This window comes from Rhagoletis pomonella, unplaced genomic scaffold (genome assembly GCF_013731165.1).
Source record: "Rhagoletis pomonella isolate Grant_MI unplaced genomic scaffold, Rhpom_1.0 Rhpom_scaffold_00011, whole genome shotgun sequence".
Taxonomy (NCBI): domain Eukaryota; kingdom Metazoa; phylum Arthropoda; class Insecta; order Diptera; family Tephritidae; genus Rhagoletis; species Rhagoletis pomonella.
Window position 1 is genome coordinate 11,208,450 of NW_023458565.1, and position 13,376 is coordinate 11,221,825.

The following is a 13,376-nucleotide window of genomic DNA, read 5'->3' on the forward strand; positions in this document are numbered from 1 at the left end:
GTTTAAGTAAAAAAAACCAAATAAAAAATATTCAAATAATATCGGAACCTATAAACAGTACAAATTTGATATGTCTGAGTTTTTATTTCGATCTCTCAGTTTAAGATTTTTTAATTAAACTAAAAGCAATGGGGGTATGTGGAGATCCACAAACATGAAATTCAAACACAAAACATAGACATGTACCCATTAATCAGTTATGTAATATATATATATTAATTTTATTTTACAAATACATACCGACTTTCCTCTGAAGTGCAAGTTTAGATGCTGCTACTCCTCTTACTTTAACGAAGCGATTGCTTTTATTATGGTTGTGTGTAACTTACATACAAGTATACACGCAGAAATACTACCTGCCACTTCCAGTAGCGTCCTTGTTCTACATTAAAACCAATAAAATACTTGCAGGCATACATTTTAGCTAATTTTGTAATCACTGCATTCAAATTAATATCAATAACTTTTTCTCATTAACTTATTTTAATCAAATTAAATTTTTCACTTGACACTTAGCGACTAGCATTTTTCCATGGCACGCCCTGCCCGCGACTCGACACTGCGGGTGGCGTCCTTTTTCTATATTAAAACCTATGAAATACTTCCAGACATACATTTTAGCTAATTTTGAAGAACACATATTCACTGTATTCACATTAAGATGAATAACCCTTTTTTCACTAGCTTATTTTAATCGAATTGCATTTTTCACTTGACACTTTGTGGCATTTTTCTATGGCACGTCCTGCCCGCGACTCGGCAGCGCCCTTTTTCTATATTAAAACCAATAAAATACTTTCAGACATACACTTTAGCTAATTTTGTTGAACTCATATTCACTGTATTCATATTAAGATGAATAACTCTTTTTTCACTAACTTATTTTAATAAAATTTCACTTTTTCACTTGAAACTTTGCAGTACTACCGACGGACACGGAAATTGCCGCGAAACTAGCATTTTGTCAGAGGAAGGAACCCACATTACAGGGTTGCATCGCATTTTTACAATACTATACAGTGGTGGATTTAGAATTAGGACTAAAAATGTTGTTCTTTCTTACTGTCGGAAAGGAAATTATGGGAAGGTGACCGCAAATACTATTGTTCAGCCAATTAAATTGCAATTATTTCTCTTTCATAAAAGTTTGATTGATTGCTTTTGGCTATTTTAATTTCTTTAAAAAATAAAATTTGCTTTATTAATAATTGCATTTGGTCAGCGACTGTAACCAACAGATGGCGCCAGCGGCGTGTGGATTTTGTGGAACTTACAGATGACACTTCAATAACCTCAAAAGCGGCATAGCGAAAAACAGCTGAGATTAAACGCGCAAAATTTCGGTATAGTTGGTCGTTCTTGGGCAAAACTAGTTATTTATATCCCTGCTGTTTTAAATTACTAATTATTTACGTATTAATTACACGTAAGCAATGCAGTGTTTACAAAAATATTGGTGAGCTTCTTTGGACTATATTTAGTTGACTTGAATTAAACGAAACTTTCATACCAGCGGCTCGCCGAACAGATTGGTGGAACGCGGCCTGGATTTGCATCTGCGTGCAAAACGCGCCAAAGATTGTCTGCGTTGGGGTTCTTTGAATGTAGTGCTGCTAGCAATCCTGCTTTTCGACATATCTAATCAGTGTCCATATGCGTACTCCAAATGGTACTATGTAGAATATTTGGCGGCTGCGCTATCGGGACTTGGAGCATTTTCATGCTTCTTAAAGTACTTTCTCTACCTATTCCATACAAATCCGATATTGGGTACAAAGGAACAGAAAAACTTACTCAAGTTTGATGAGTGTGGTAAGTAGCGAGGCATTTATCGACAGAAATATGTAAATATGCATACATATATTGCAATCTATTTGGCTTGCAGATTCCTCATTTGTTGTTACACCACCAGCGCAAAGAAAAAAGCAATCATGCGATGATTTGGCGCCTAGTCAAATCAACAACACTCTTCTAAGCTGGCATTCATCGTTTAACGACTGTAAATAAATAGATTTTTTATGTTTATTTGTTATTTATTAATGATTTCATGCTTGTATAGCTCGCGCTGCCATGTCTCACAATTGGAGTTACAGCCGCACTACGCCGCCACGTACCAGCTTTAGCCCGCAGCAACAAACGGCACCGCATAATGCGTCCTGGAATTCTTCTATGGGCAACAGATCACTCACGCTTCCAGCAAATACTAGTGGTTTAAACAATACCAATCCCATGATCGAATCTTATCCTAAATACAGGCGTGAGGAGCTGATAACAGATAAAGAGACCCTAAAACAATATCTAAAGTAAGTTAAGTGGGCAAGTAATATATTATTTACTTTGAATATCGCCTACTTAGTTACCAACTTCCTTTCATTGTGTAGAGAATTTTCTATGCATGAGCAAAGCATGAACGACACAGCCGATGTGAGCCATCACTATAATACAGGTTCAGTGAATTCATTCTGGAACTATTGCAATACAGCAGCAAATATGCTAAAAACTTCCATTTATCAATTGGCTCCAATGACAAGTAAGCAAAATTAAACTTTATATGTATAAATTTTTAAAGAATAATTATACTTGTAGCGCCTTCCATACCTAGTAAACAATCAGCAAGCGAAGATGGTGGCCTCAAATTTATGGATAGCAATTCGGAGATTATAAGACGTATTTCATCTGAAAAACTATCGCAATATGTGGCCAATTTGCGAAGGGTGAGTTAGAGTTGTGCCTTGGCATGGCTTACAGCGTGATTGTCACTTCGGGAACTCACATATTTAATAATAAGGTTGCATATTACAAAACTGTGTTGATGAATTATTTTCTCTTTTATTCAGTGGATGTCTGCAACCATTCTGGAGCGTTTAGCTAAAGAAATTAAAAACATAGATGAGTCATTTAAGAATCGTGGATTCGCTGATATGCGTATGGGTGGCATTGGACTGGAGCGCCTAAAGAAAACTGTTGAAAACCAACAATTTGTTAATCAGTACATGCCAATGTTGCCATTGATTCTGCCATTTTTGGAAATGTCTAGTAATCAAGAGTATCTAGTACAGCGGATTAAAGGTGCATTAAAAACAAAACTTTCAAACATCTTAATTACTAGTTGAATGAATTTTTTATATAGATTTGGCAGAAGGCTCTTGCATAGCTGACTACCGCTGGAACTCAGGTGCAGCTTACCATGGTCTAAAATGGGATGAGCATCTACCCACTGATTCGGCTGTAAGCCCACCACCATTATTAACCAAAGTGCATTGTAATAATATACATTTACTGTTTTTTTTTCAGATATTGTTTCACCTATTTTGCGTTTACATGGATAGTCAACTAATGCCTCTGCCACAAGGTGGTGGTCGCCCCTTCTTCAGTCGTTATGTGATTATAGGCAAGGAGAAACGTTCTGCCAAGGAAACGGTAGCGCTTGTTCAAAATAAAGCACACTGCGCTATACTATGTACGAACCCGCAGAAGCCACGTTTTAATTTCATAAGTGATAAAGAAATTCATACATGCGCCTACGATCGTAATAATCTTTTCTATGTGATCATACAATTTTTAATCTACATGAAGACCCATCAGGAAGGTGCTTTGGAAGGTGTCAATCTTGGTAAAAGCGGCATTAATGTCTTGTGTGTCATCGAAAGCTGAATATCGGATTTAGCCAAGTAATTTTTACGCTTTCCTCACTCATACTCATACATATGTAAGTCGTAAGCATTATTATAATATGAATACAATTACACTTAAGTAACTAATTAAGACTTGACATGTGGATTGAATTAAATCTTAGACTACATTCTACTTTGTTAACAAAAAATATAAGTTTCTACGGTTTTAAAATTAAGTTGTTGAGAGCTGATTAAGGCCGTTTTAACAGTATGGCTTAATCATACTGTCTCGACTCCCAGTACAAAATAATTTGAAGTTAATTGCCAAACAACCTATGGAGCCAAATATAAGCTTGAGGTTATTTTAATTATTTTTTTGGTAAGAGCTTAAAAGTAAGAATGCTTCATGTGAATCTGAATATTAAAAGCTGCTGAATGAGAATGAAACCAAGAAAGCAATTTTGAGGACACATGAGATTACTTACACTCGCACGTAAATATGTACGTACTACTTACGTATGTCACGCAAAAATTCGTAGTAGCAATAATTTTGCAAGTAGTTTTCGCGTAAACTTTTAATTAAAGAGATTTACTGATTTATATCGCAAATCCATGGTACATTCTTTTGGACATTAATCGTTTTTGTGCTGCGGATTTATCGTGTCACTGGAGTGATTTGTGGCTGAAATACAGCGCGCAATGCCACAACAGCAAAAGGCAGATGCATACCAAATACAATCATGCAACATACATAAATGGAAAGTGGCTGAAGGTAAACTAAATTGTTGTGTAGCATAATAAAATAAAGCGTTGTTAAAGTGATAACAGTGTTTTAAGGGAAGGAAAATGAAAAGAAATTTTTATTTCTATAAATATATATATTTTTTCAATTACGTAAGATTTGTTAAAAATAAGGACTTGAGTTTCGGTCACTTATTTGGTTATTATATTTTTTATTCAGTTTACAACAATAAGATACACACACACAGATAACCTGATAACCAGGTCATTGACGAGACGGAGCTTCATCTGCCTCGGGAGACTAGAACCACAATAGCCCAACTTCGCTCTGGCTACTGCAGCAGGTTAAACTCATACCTGAGCAGACTAAACGCAGATGTCCGGCATGCAGAGAGACACCCCATGACTCGAAAGATCTTTTTTCGTATGCCCGGAAAACCCGATAACTCTAACGCCTTTGTCCCTGTGGACCGACCCTATTGAGGCTGCACGCTGTCGTTCCCACGACAGTCGGGTCTACGTAACCGCAACGACCCAGATTTATATTTGGCCAAGGACTGTCACTCCAGCAACACTCCCCAAAAACTCTTTGGGGAACTTGTATGCTGCTACAACAACAACAACAGGCTGCACGTTTCTTAGGGCTACCGTTAGTGGAACTTGACAACGACTGGGATATTAACCGATCTGGCTGATAACTGTAAACATACAAAATGAAATAGTTACGCCGATTATATTTCCAACCTATGGGGTGCTTATATGAGGCAATTTTACTGGCAACTTTCAATTGAAAGCAAAAATCACCTAATGTGAGCGGCCTTTCAAGAAATCGCTTCCAATGAAGTTGGGGGGCTGGAAAATGCTTTATTTGCGGGAAACCAGGTCACTTTTCCCGCGAATGTAGGACAGGTTCCCACAGGTACAACGATTCAGCAGCACGCAAACGCAGGGTTGAAGAAGATGAACAAAACTTCAGTCTGCAAACGGTTTCTCTAAGAAGAAACCCAGCAGACTTCACCAAGTGCGGAAGCGGTTAGTTGGGCAAAAATTGACAGTGATGAGGGAGGCTGTTCAGCGATAAAGGAAAATAGTGAAAAGGAGGAAGTGTCAGCGGAATGCCCAATCGCAAAGGCATACTGGACACAATGCGATAATTTGAAGCTGATATCTGGTTGCTTGCATCGAATATTGGAAAGCGAACAAAAGTTCCGGACGTTCTCAGCGAGTTCCACAGAGGTCCGAATGGAGAGCAGCTAGGAATCAAGAAAACCCGAAAGAGGATTAAGAAGAGATTTTATTGGTTCTTTTTGGTTGTTTGTGTTTCCGACAGGGTAGGAGTATGATGTATTGTGGAACGATTTTCCGTCATCCCTTGTCAAATTTGATTTGGAGACAAACCGGTTTCGGCGTTGTGCCATCTTCAGTGTCATTTTACCGTCAGCAAAAAAAAGTATTATAAATCAACGTGATTTTGTAGCGCCTTAATATTTGCACTTTAACCTACTACACTTTAATGAAATTTTTAATTTTAAAATGTAAATTTTTTTAATAAGTTTTAAACTTTTAGGTGTAATTGTTAAAGTTTGTTGAATTTTTATAATTTTTGTAAGAAGCTTGGCATGGGCAATTCCAGCGAAGACACATCTCAGATAAAAAAATAAATTACATAAATTGTGTTTAAATCTGTAAAAACAATAAGGCAGGTCATAGCCCAATTCTGTGTCGGTGATAAACAATTTGTACTGACAAATATAAACTTTTTTCATATATTTTTCCGTAATGAAAACTATGACAAGAATTTGTCAGTGATACAGAATAGAGCCGTAAATCTTTAGATTTTTATTCATTTATTTTTCACCATTTTATAAATGCGTAACATACGAATTACGTAACATACAAATTCTTAAGTCTCCCATTTTTTAAATGAGATCCCGTTATTAAAAATATAATAAATATTCACATCAAACCGGCAGTTTTCATTTTACTCACGAACTATGTCTCCTCAAAGGTGACTCGTCCTACCCGTCACAAAATATTGTCCCACCCGTCACAAGCAAAAATAAGTTTTTTTTTCTTTAATTTTAAAATATAAAAAATGCCATTAAAAGATAAAATGGGTCTTAACATTCTACTAACTACATTCGAGAAAGTAGCTATGAACGAAATATTTATAGTTTGTCTAAAATTGGGAAACAATTCCAACAACTCAGAGAAGCGGGTGTCGTCGTTGTCCCAGCCATCACGCTTGGAAAATGTTAAATTTCTGTGTAAATTACTATGTAACTAAATTTTACACTACATCAGCTTCGTATTAAACTGAAATCTGACGTCAAGTGTTAACAGTTTGACACTTGTCAAATCAATGGTTAAAGAGAATTTACTAAAATTTCGAGCAAAAACGTGTTAAAATGTCCCAGCCGTCACTTTGGAATGCCCCACATGTGGATTTATGTGGGGCCGGTTATGTAATGTGCTAGACTTTTATAAAAATAAAAAAATATAAACATTACATAGACACTAAACACTATCAGCTGATTGCCAAAAAATGCCTACAGCTGAGATCACCTGTATTTTGGCATTTGCTCTTATCGTTTACAGTTTCTTCCATTTCTATTACAATTTATTCAAAATACCCTAACACCAGAGGTCGAAAATATCCCTCTCCACTTTGAAAGTGTCCCAAAATAACCGTCACTATTTAAGAGAAAAAATAACCCACCAAACAGAAGAGGTTACGTATCTTTGTTTTTAACCGACTTCCAAAAAAGGAGGAGGTTATCAGTTCATCGGAATATACATGAACCAAAAATACAAGATCACGCGGGCGGGAGAGTAGCCCGTTGGAATCGCATTTAAATAAAAAAGTTTAACGATTTTGACATTAGCCGTTTGTTTACATTTCTTCGTTGTTTACAATTTGGTGGTGGCTTTTTACTGCAATTTTCTTCATTTTCGCCTGTGACAACGTGTGTACACATAAGATAAAGAATAATTTAACACAACGGCATTATTTATAAAAGAATTTGCGTAATAAAAATGATTATTCATGCGTTCAACAATTTCGCGGTTTTCTTCGTTCTCTTCGTTGTTTACTTCTTACAACAAAGATGGCGTCGAGATTTCGGCAGCTGGAAAATAACTTTTTTCATTCTTTCCTTCCCGCGTGATCTTGTGTCTTTCGTTCACGGGAATATATATGTATATATATTTTTTTTATGTATGTTACCGCATAACTCTGGACCACGTTAACCGATTTCAATAATTCTTTTTGCATCGGAAAAGTAGTGTCTCAGAGGTGGTCCCATGGTTTAGATCCGATCATTAGATCATGAAATATTTATATATATATATTTTTTTTAAGTCGTTTTTTTTTGTTAAAAATTACTTGTTTATATGAGAATTGACTTCGGTTTTTTTTTGCTAAAAATTATTTTTTATTTTTTTATTTTTACCTTTGCCTTTATCCCTTTCTCTATCAATAAAATAAAATAACTTATTTTCGGTGTATCATATTATGAATGTGCTAGCTCTCTTCTTTGTCATAAATATTCGCACATGTATGTGTACTAGGGTGGTCCAAAAACAGTCAAGTCGGAATTGTAATACTCTCACCCCCTAGGATTGTTCTATATCGAAAAAAGTATACCACTATTTTTTTATTTGGAAATCAAAAAATATTTAGAGGTCGCTCAAAGCGCTCAATGTTGTATTTTTATATGGGGAAAACGACTTTTCGTAGAAATGGTATAGAATTCTTGAAAATCAATATTTTTCGATCGGAAAACTTTGGTTCTCTTTGGGAAACTTTCAATAATAATACCCAATTGTTTATTTAACCATTTTTTAATACTAACGATTTTTTATTGGTCCACCCATTGCATTTTTCGGGGTTTCTGTGGGTTTTGGCGGAAGAAAAAAATCTTAAATAAGCTATTGGGCATTATTACTGGGAATCTCCTGCAGATAAATAGAATTTTCCGATATAAAAATATTGATTCTTAAGAATTCTATACCATTTCCACGAAAAGTTTTTTTTGAGCGACCTCTAAGTATTTTTTTACTTCAAAATAAAAAATAGGGGTATATTTTTTTCGGTATAGAACAATCCTTGGGGATGAGAGCATAAAAATTCCGACTTCACCTTTCCACATGCATTTTTGGACCACCGTAATGGTTAAATATATGTCGTGTAAAGAAATACCTAACGCTTTGCTTCCACTTAGTACGCCCACTTATATTTTTCAGTCTTACAATAACCCACAAATTAAGACCACTTATATTTTTCAGTCTTACAATAACCCACAAATTAAGACACTTAAAAATAAAAGTTCCTGCCAAAGTGTCTTTGCCTAAGGGGAATTTCAGCAGTTGATAAATAACCCACAACGGAAAACACAAAAAGATCGCGCAGAGTGATATGCCACGGTGAGAAACACTCTTTGCTTGAGAGATGAGTTTTTGTGCCAGTGGTAAACAACACCATACAAGACATTTGGTGACGCTTATTTTCGATCTCTGCCTAACACACTAACCAAAAACACATCTACAGCCTGCCAGTAAAAACGGTAAGTAGAAGAGAGTTACGTTACTTATGGAACTGTACGATGTATTTACCTTTCTGCAAAAGCTGGAGCGAATTTTTTCATATAATTTGTTGAAAAAACCTAACTATCTTACCGCCCTATTCCCACATCACTGACAAAATTCATTATATGACTATTGTCACAATTACTGCGCCTAAAACACAATATAAACATTGTTTCGCCCTTGTCACTTACTCAGTAGGTCATAACAATAAAACTGACAATTGTCATACGACAGCTTAAAATAAATTTGCAGCATAGTATTAGGCGCAGTAGTAAAGGCAATAGTCAGCCGCTGAGTTTTGTCAGTGGTATGGGAATAAGGCGGTTAGTCTTCCTTGCCCATATGATTAGCATGTGCTAATAGATTGAGTTTTTCGCATTTTCTGACGAACGTGTAATTTTGAGTTGTCAGCTTTGAAGATCGTGTGCATGTGTGTGTGTATTGATAAGTTTAACGATAAACAAATATGTTGATCCATTTATAGATGGATCATTTGTTGATTTGATGTTAACTCGAACTATCAATAAATTGCACGATAAAGAAATAATCGATACATTTATCGATAGACCAAATTAATATGATCAAATGTGTTCAACATGTGTTCCCTTAATTAAGTCAATAAATAATTCGATAAAAATACTGATTATGGTATCGGTAAATGCAAGAAATGAAGTGGCATTTTGAATATTTATTATTTAAAAATTACATACATATGTGTATCCGTTTAAAAATAGAGTATGTTCGAGCAGCGTAACATTTATCGCAATATCGCAACTTTATTGCTTTCTTGATGCTCGATTGTTGATGCTCAACTGAAAATCTACTGAAATTGTGCAGAAATCACGCAGTAAAAATGTTTATGTTGCATTTGATTTGCTGGTGATGAGCGACGGATTGTCAAACTTTCGTTCCTCGAACGTGTAATGTAGATAGAGTCGCCCGAACCTTTGCATATAACGGGAAGCTCTTTCATTAGAAGAATGTAAATGTACCGCATTTATTACAGCTCGAATCCACCCATAATTTTCAGTTTAGAACTCCATCTACAAATTATTACACATTGAAAGTCTCGTTGATGATAAGTAAATTTAAAATGTAATTTATTCTTACTTATTAGAAGTCCAAACTTTCTATATTTGTATGTATGTACATATGTATGTATGTGCTATAGTTAACATTTTGCTTGTGAACTTTCATGAAAGTAACACACTGTGTGCTTTCATTTAAACCAATTCAGAAAGCCAGTTAACTAGTGTTTCGAGTTAGTGATAGAAAAAATTGCATCCTCTTGAACAATGCACGCTACCTATGTACCTCTGTACATATATATAGCGCCATGTCACTAAAATACATACTCGTAGAGTAGTTGACACGCCCACAAAAAATAGTGCTTGGAGATTGTCGCCACGCATTTGCCACAGTCATACATTCACATATGCATGTACATTAGGGTGGTCCAAAAAAAAGGGTAAAGTCAGAATTTTAACGCACTCATCCCTAGTATTGTGCTATACCGAAAAATATCATACCCGTTTTTATTTTACTTTGAAGTCAAAAAATACTACAGGTTTATAGCAAAAATGTTCTATGGGTGCCAATGTGCGTCATTTGTGTTAAAGCCTGTTCTTTTACAAAAAAAAAATCAAGCTACGAATGAATAAAATCGATGAATAAATAAAGAAGTGTGTGGTCAAATGAAAATGCACAAAAAATTTTGTATGAAAAATGAGCTGGAAATAATGCTACTCATACGCCATGTACACCTGAGTAACACTCTTTTCTGCTCATATTTCATACAAAAAATCCTGGCGCATTTTCATCTGACTACTCATTCTTTTTTTTATTTTGTAAAACATCAAAATATGAGTATCAAACGGAAGGTATTTTAAATATCCCTAATTCAAAAATATTTTTAATAGGGTTTCCACCTATTTTTAATCGCATATTTATTTAATTGTTTGTTTAGAAAAAAAGGTTATTAAGCAATGCTTTCCCTATATGCAAAATGTTATCCCTTAGGATAATAGTGTAAGGTTGCCACTTATTTTCGATTCTACACAATTTATCTAAAACAACGCAATATGGATATCAAATGAAAAGTATTGTTGAGAACTTTGGTCAGAAAATATTTTCCATCAGGATTGCCACCCGCGATTGTCGGCCGCTGTGGTGTACTGGTAAGCAGTGCGCGCTTCCACTCCATAATGCCTGGGTTCAAACCCTGGTCAAAGCAACATCGCAAAAATATAGAAAAAGGTTTTTTCTTAACAGCGGTCGTCCCTCGGCAGGCAATGGCAAACCTCCGAGTGTATTTCTGCCATGAAAAACAGCTTCTCATAAAAATACAATCGCCGTTCGGAGTTGGCGTAAAACTGTAGGCCCCTCCGCTTTGTGTGACAACATCAAGGCGCACGCCACAAATCGGAGGAGAAGCTCGGCCAAACACTAACATATGTGTAAGCGCCAATCTATTATTATTATTATTGCCACCCTTCTATGTAATAAAAATTTGTATTTTGCAAATTTCAATCAGAATTTTTTTTTGTTTATACACAGTACATATACGTTCAAGATATGTACCATTCATTCCAGCGTATTTCGGAATAGGGTTGCCACCTAAATTTTGGAGTAAGAAATTTACTTAATAGATATCGAAATCTAATTTTTTTTTAAATATTTTTTTTAAAGCTATCCACATCTTGAAAACTTTAAAAAGTATATGCACTCCGGGCAAAGCCCGACCAACCTGGAACTTTTATATGAAAAAAGCACCAATTTTTCTTAGAAATGGTATAGGATTCTTGATAATCAATATTTTTCGACCAAAAAACACTGTTTATCTTCAGAAATTATTCGTTTTAAAATTTTTTTAATACTAACAATTTTTTATAGGTCCCCCCATTGAAGTTTTTGGGGTTTTTAGGGGTCCTAAAGAAAATAGCTAATATTAAATAATGGTTAAATAAATAATTGGGTATTCTTATTCAAAGTCTCTTGAAGAGAAATAAAGTTTTCCGATTGAAAAATATTGATTTTCAATAATTCTATGCCATTTCTACGAAAAGTGGGTTTTTGTGGGGTATAGAACAATCTTAGGGAGTCAAAGCATTAATATTCCCACTTTACTTTTTCACATGCATTTTTGGACCACCCTAATGCACGTACATACAAACATTCACAAGCACACGCACGCACATGCCATCGCTTGCAGGCAATCACAGCTGCTGCTACTGCTGCTGAAGCTGCTCCCACTCCTGTCGGAAGTGAAAATGTGTTAAACAATTCCCGATGTCCCATACCGCAGGAAGTTGCCAGAGGAAGTTTGTTTGCTGTTTGGTGCTGTTGCAGTTGTGACTGTCGTCATTGCTGCAACTACTACACGTACAACAACAAATGGCAGCTATTGTCGCTCGTGTTGTCAGCTCATAAACTTTAGTAGTAGCAGTTGTTGTTGTTGTTGGCGTAGCTCTTGTTTCTTCTGTTATTGCGTAAATTGAGTGCAATTAAATTGCAGCCGTTAATGCCGTTTATATCGCCGAGCTGATCGGCGAAGGTGGCTTAGGGAGGAAGTGTGTATAAAAGCAGGGAGCGAACGGCGCGGTGATTTTGTGTGAAATTCCATTGTGCGGTCGGTTACTTAACTAGTACTACAACTGCAACTGGCTAGCCAAACACTCAAAGTACCCGTACTATGTGATATTTTTTTGCCCCTCCGCCAGTCGCAGTGCCAGAATCCAACCAGCCACCTAATACCTACCACTTCCTCGAACTCGTTGCCATAAGGTATTGCTTGCTGTTGCTTGAGGTTTTTTTTTTTTTGTTTACGCAAGAGGTATGGTCATATGGTCATGTGCGGTTTTTGGTTTTGCTTGCTGAGCACTTTCAAGCGACCACACACGCGTCGCTTTCTCCTTGAGTGCCTTCGTGATTTCATAGCAGCTACCGCCATTGGTGCAACACTTGCATATACATATACATATACATATGTATGTATGTATGCATGCATGTAAATGTGCGTGTCTGTCTGTGAATGCATCGTTGTCGTCGATGCGATTCCTTTTCTCATTTTACACTTTTGTGCCTTACAGCTGCGCCAATATGCATTCGGCAAGTGTTTTGCTTTTCGCTGGCCATGCGTACATATGTAGCTGCCTCGCCGCACTATGCCATGCACTATTGCATGCACTGCTACTACTTCACTTCATTTTACTTACATTTTTTCGCTCTATATACTTTGGTGATTGTCGCATGCTCCATTTGGCAGAGGACAATTAAATGGCTAGTTGTAGTCTGGTTCACTGGCTATTCGGCTGTACTATCTACACTTTGTGGCAAGTGCAAATATGCACTTACAATCAAATACATATACATACAACCATTTATACATACATACATATGCACATACACATACTGTCACTTTTGTTGCACACCGTC

At 36.0% G+C, this 13,376-nt stretch overlaps 1 protein-coding gene across 3 annotated transcripts; it reads left to right on the top strand.

The window, feature by feature from the left end:
- Positions 1-1,345: 1,345 nt before the first annotated feature.
- LOC118746608 (transmembrane protein 209-like) lies at positions 1,346-8,786 on the top strand. Of its 3 annotated transcripts, none has more exons than XR_004993861.1 (10): positions 1,346-1,456; positions 1,514-1,812; positions 1,886-1,999; positions 2,060-2,303; positions 2,382-2,530; positions 2,587-2,714; positions 2,838-3,069; positions 3,131-3,228; positions 3,295-3,709; positions 8,643-8,786. XR_004993861.1 is itself a non-coding variant. In XM_036480455.1 (9 exons), exons 1-9 carry the CDS (start codon positions 1,434-1,436, stop codon positions 3,652-3,654), a joined length of 1,647 nt encoding a protein of 548 aa, XP_036336348.1. In that variant the 5' UTR covers positions 1,346-1,433; the 3' UTR covers positions 3,655-4,452. The 3 variants fall into 3 exon arrangements, 1 of the variants encoding a protein (XP_036336348.1); XR_004993860.1 differs by lacking the exon at positions 8,643-8,786 and adding an exon at positions 8,601-8,624; XM_036480455.1 differs by lacking the exon at positions 8,643-8,786 and having other exon boundaries at positions 3,295-4,452.
- Positions 8,787-13,376: the final 4,590 nt, after the last annotated feature.

Bases quoted from the DNA above. Each gene is read 5' to 3' on its own strand.
- LOC118746608 (XM_036480455.1), top strand. From the start codon at position 1,434: ATGCAGTGTTTACAAAAATATTG. The intron at 2,531-2,586 runs GTAAGCAAAATT...TTATACTTGTAG, and splicing joins TCAATTGGCTCCAATGACAA to CGCCTTCCATACCTAGTAAA. The intron at 3,229-3,294 runs GTAAGCCCACCA...TTTTTTTTTCAG, and splicing joins ATCTACCCACTGATTCGGCT to ATATTGTTTCACCTATTTTG.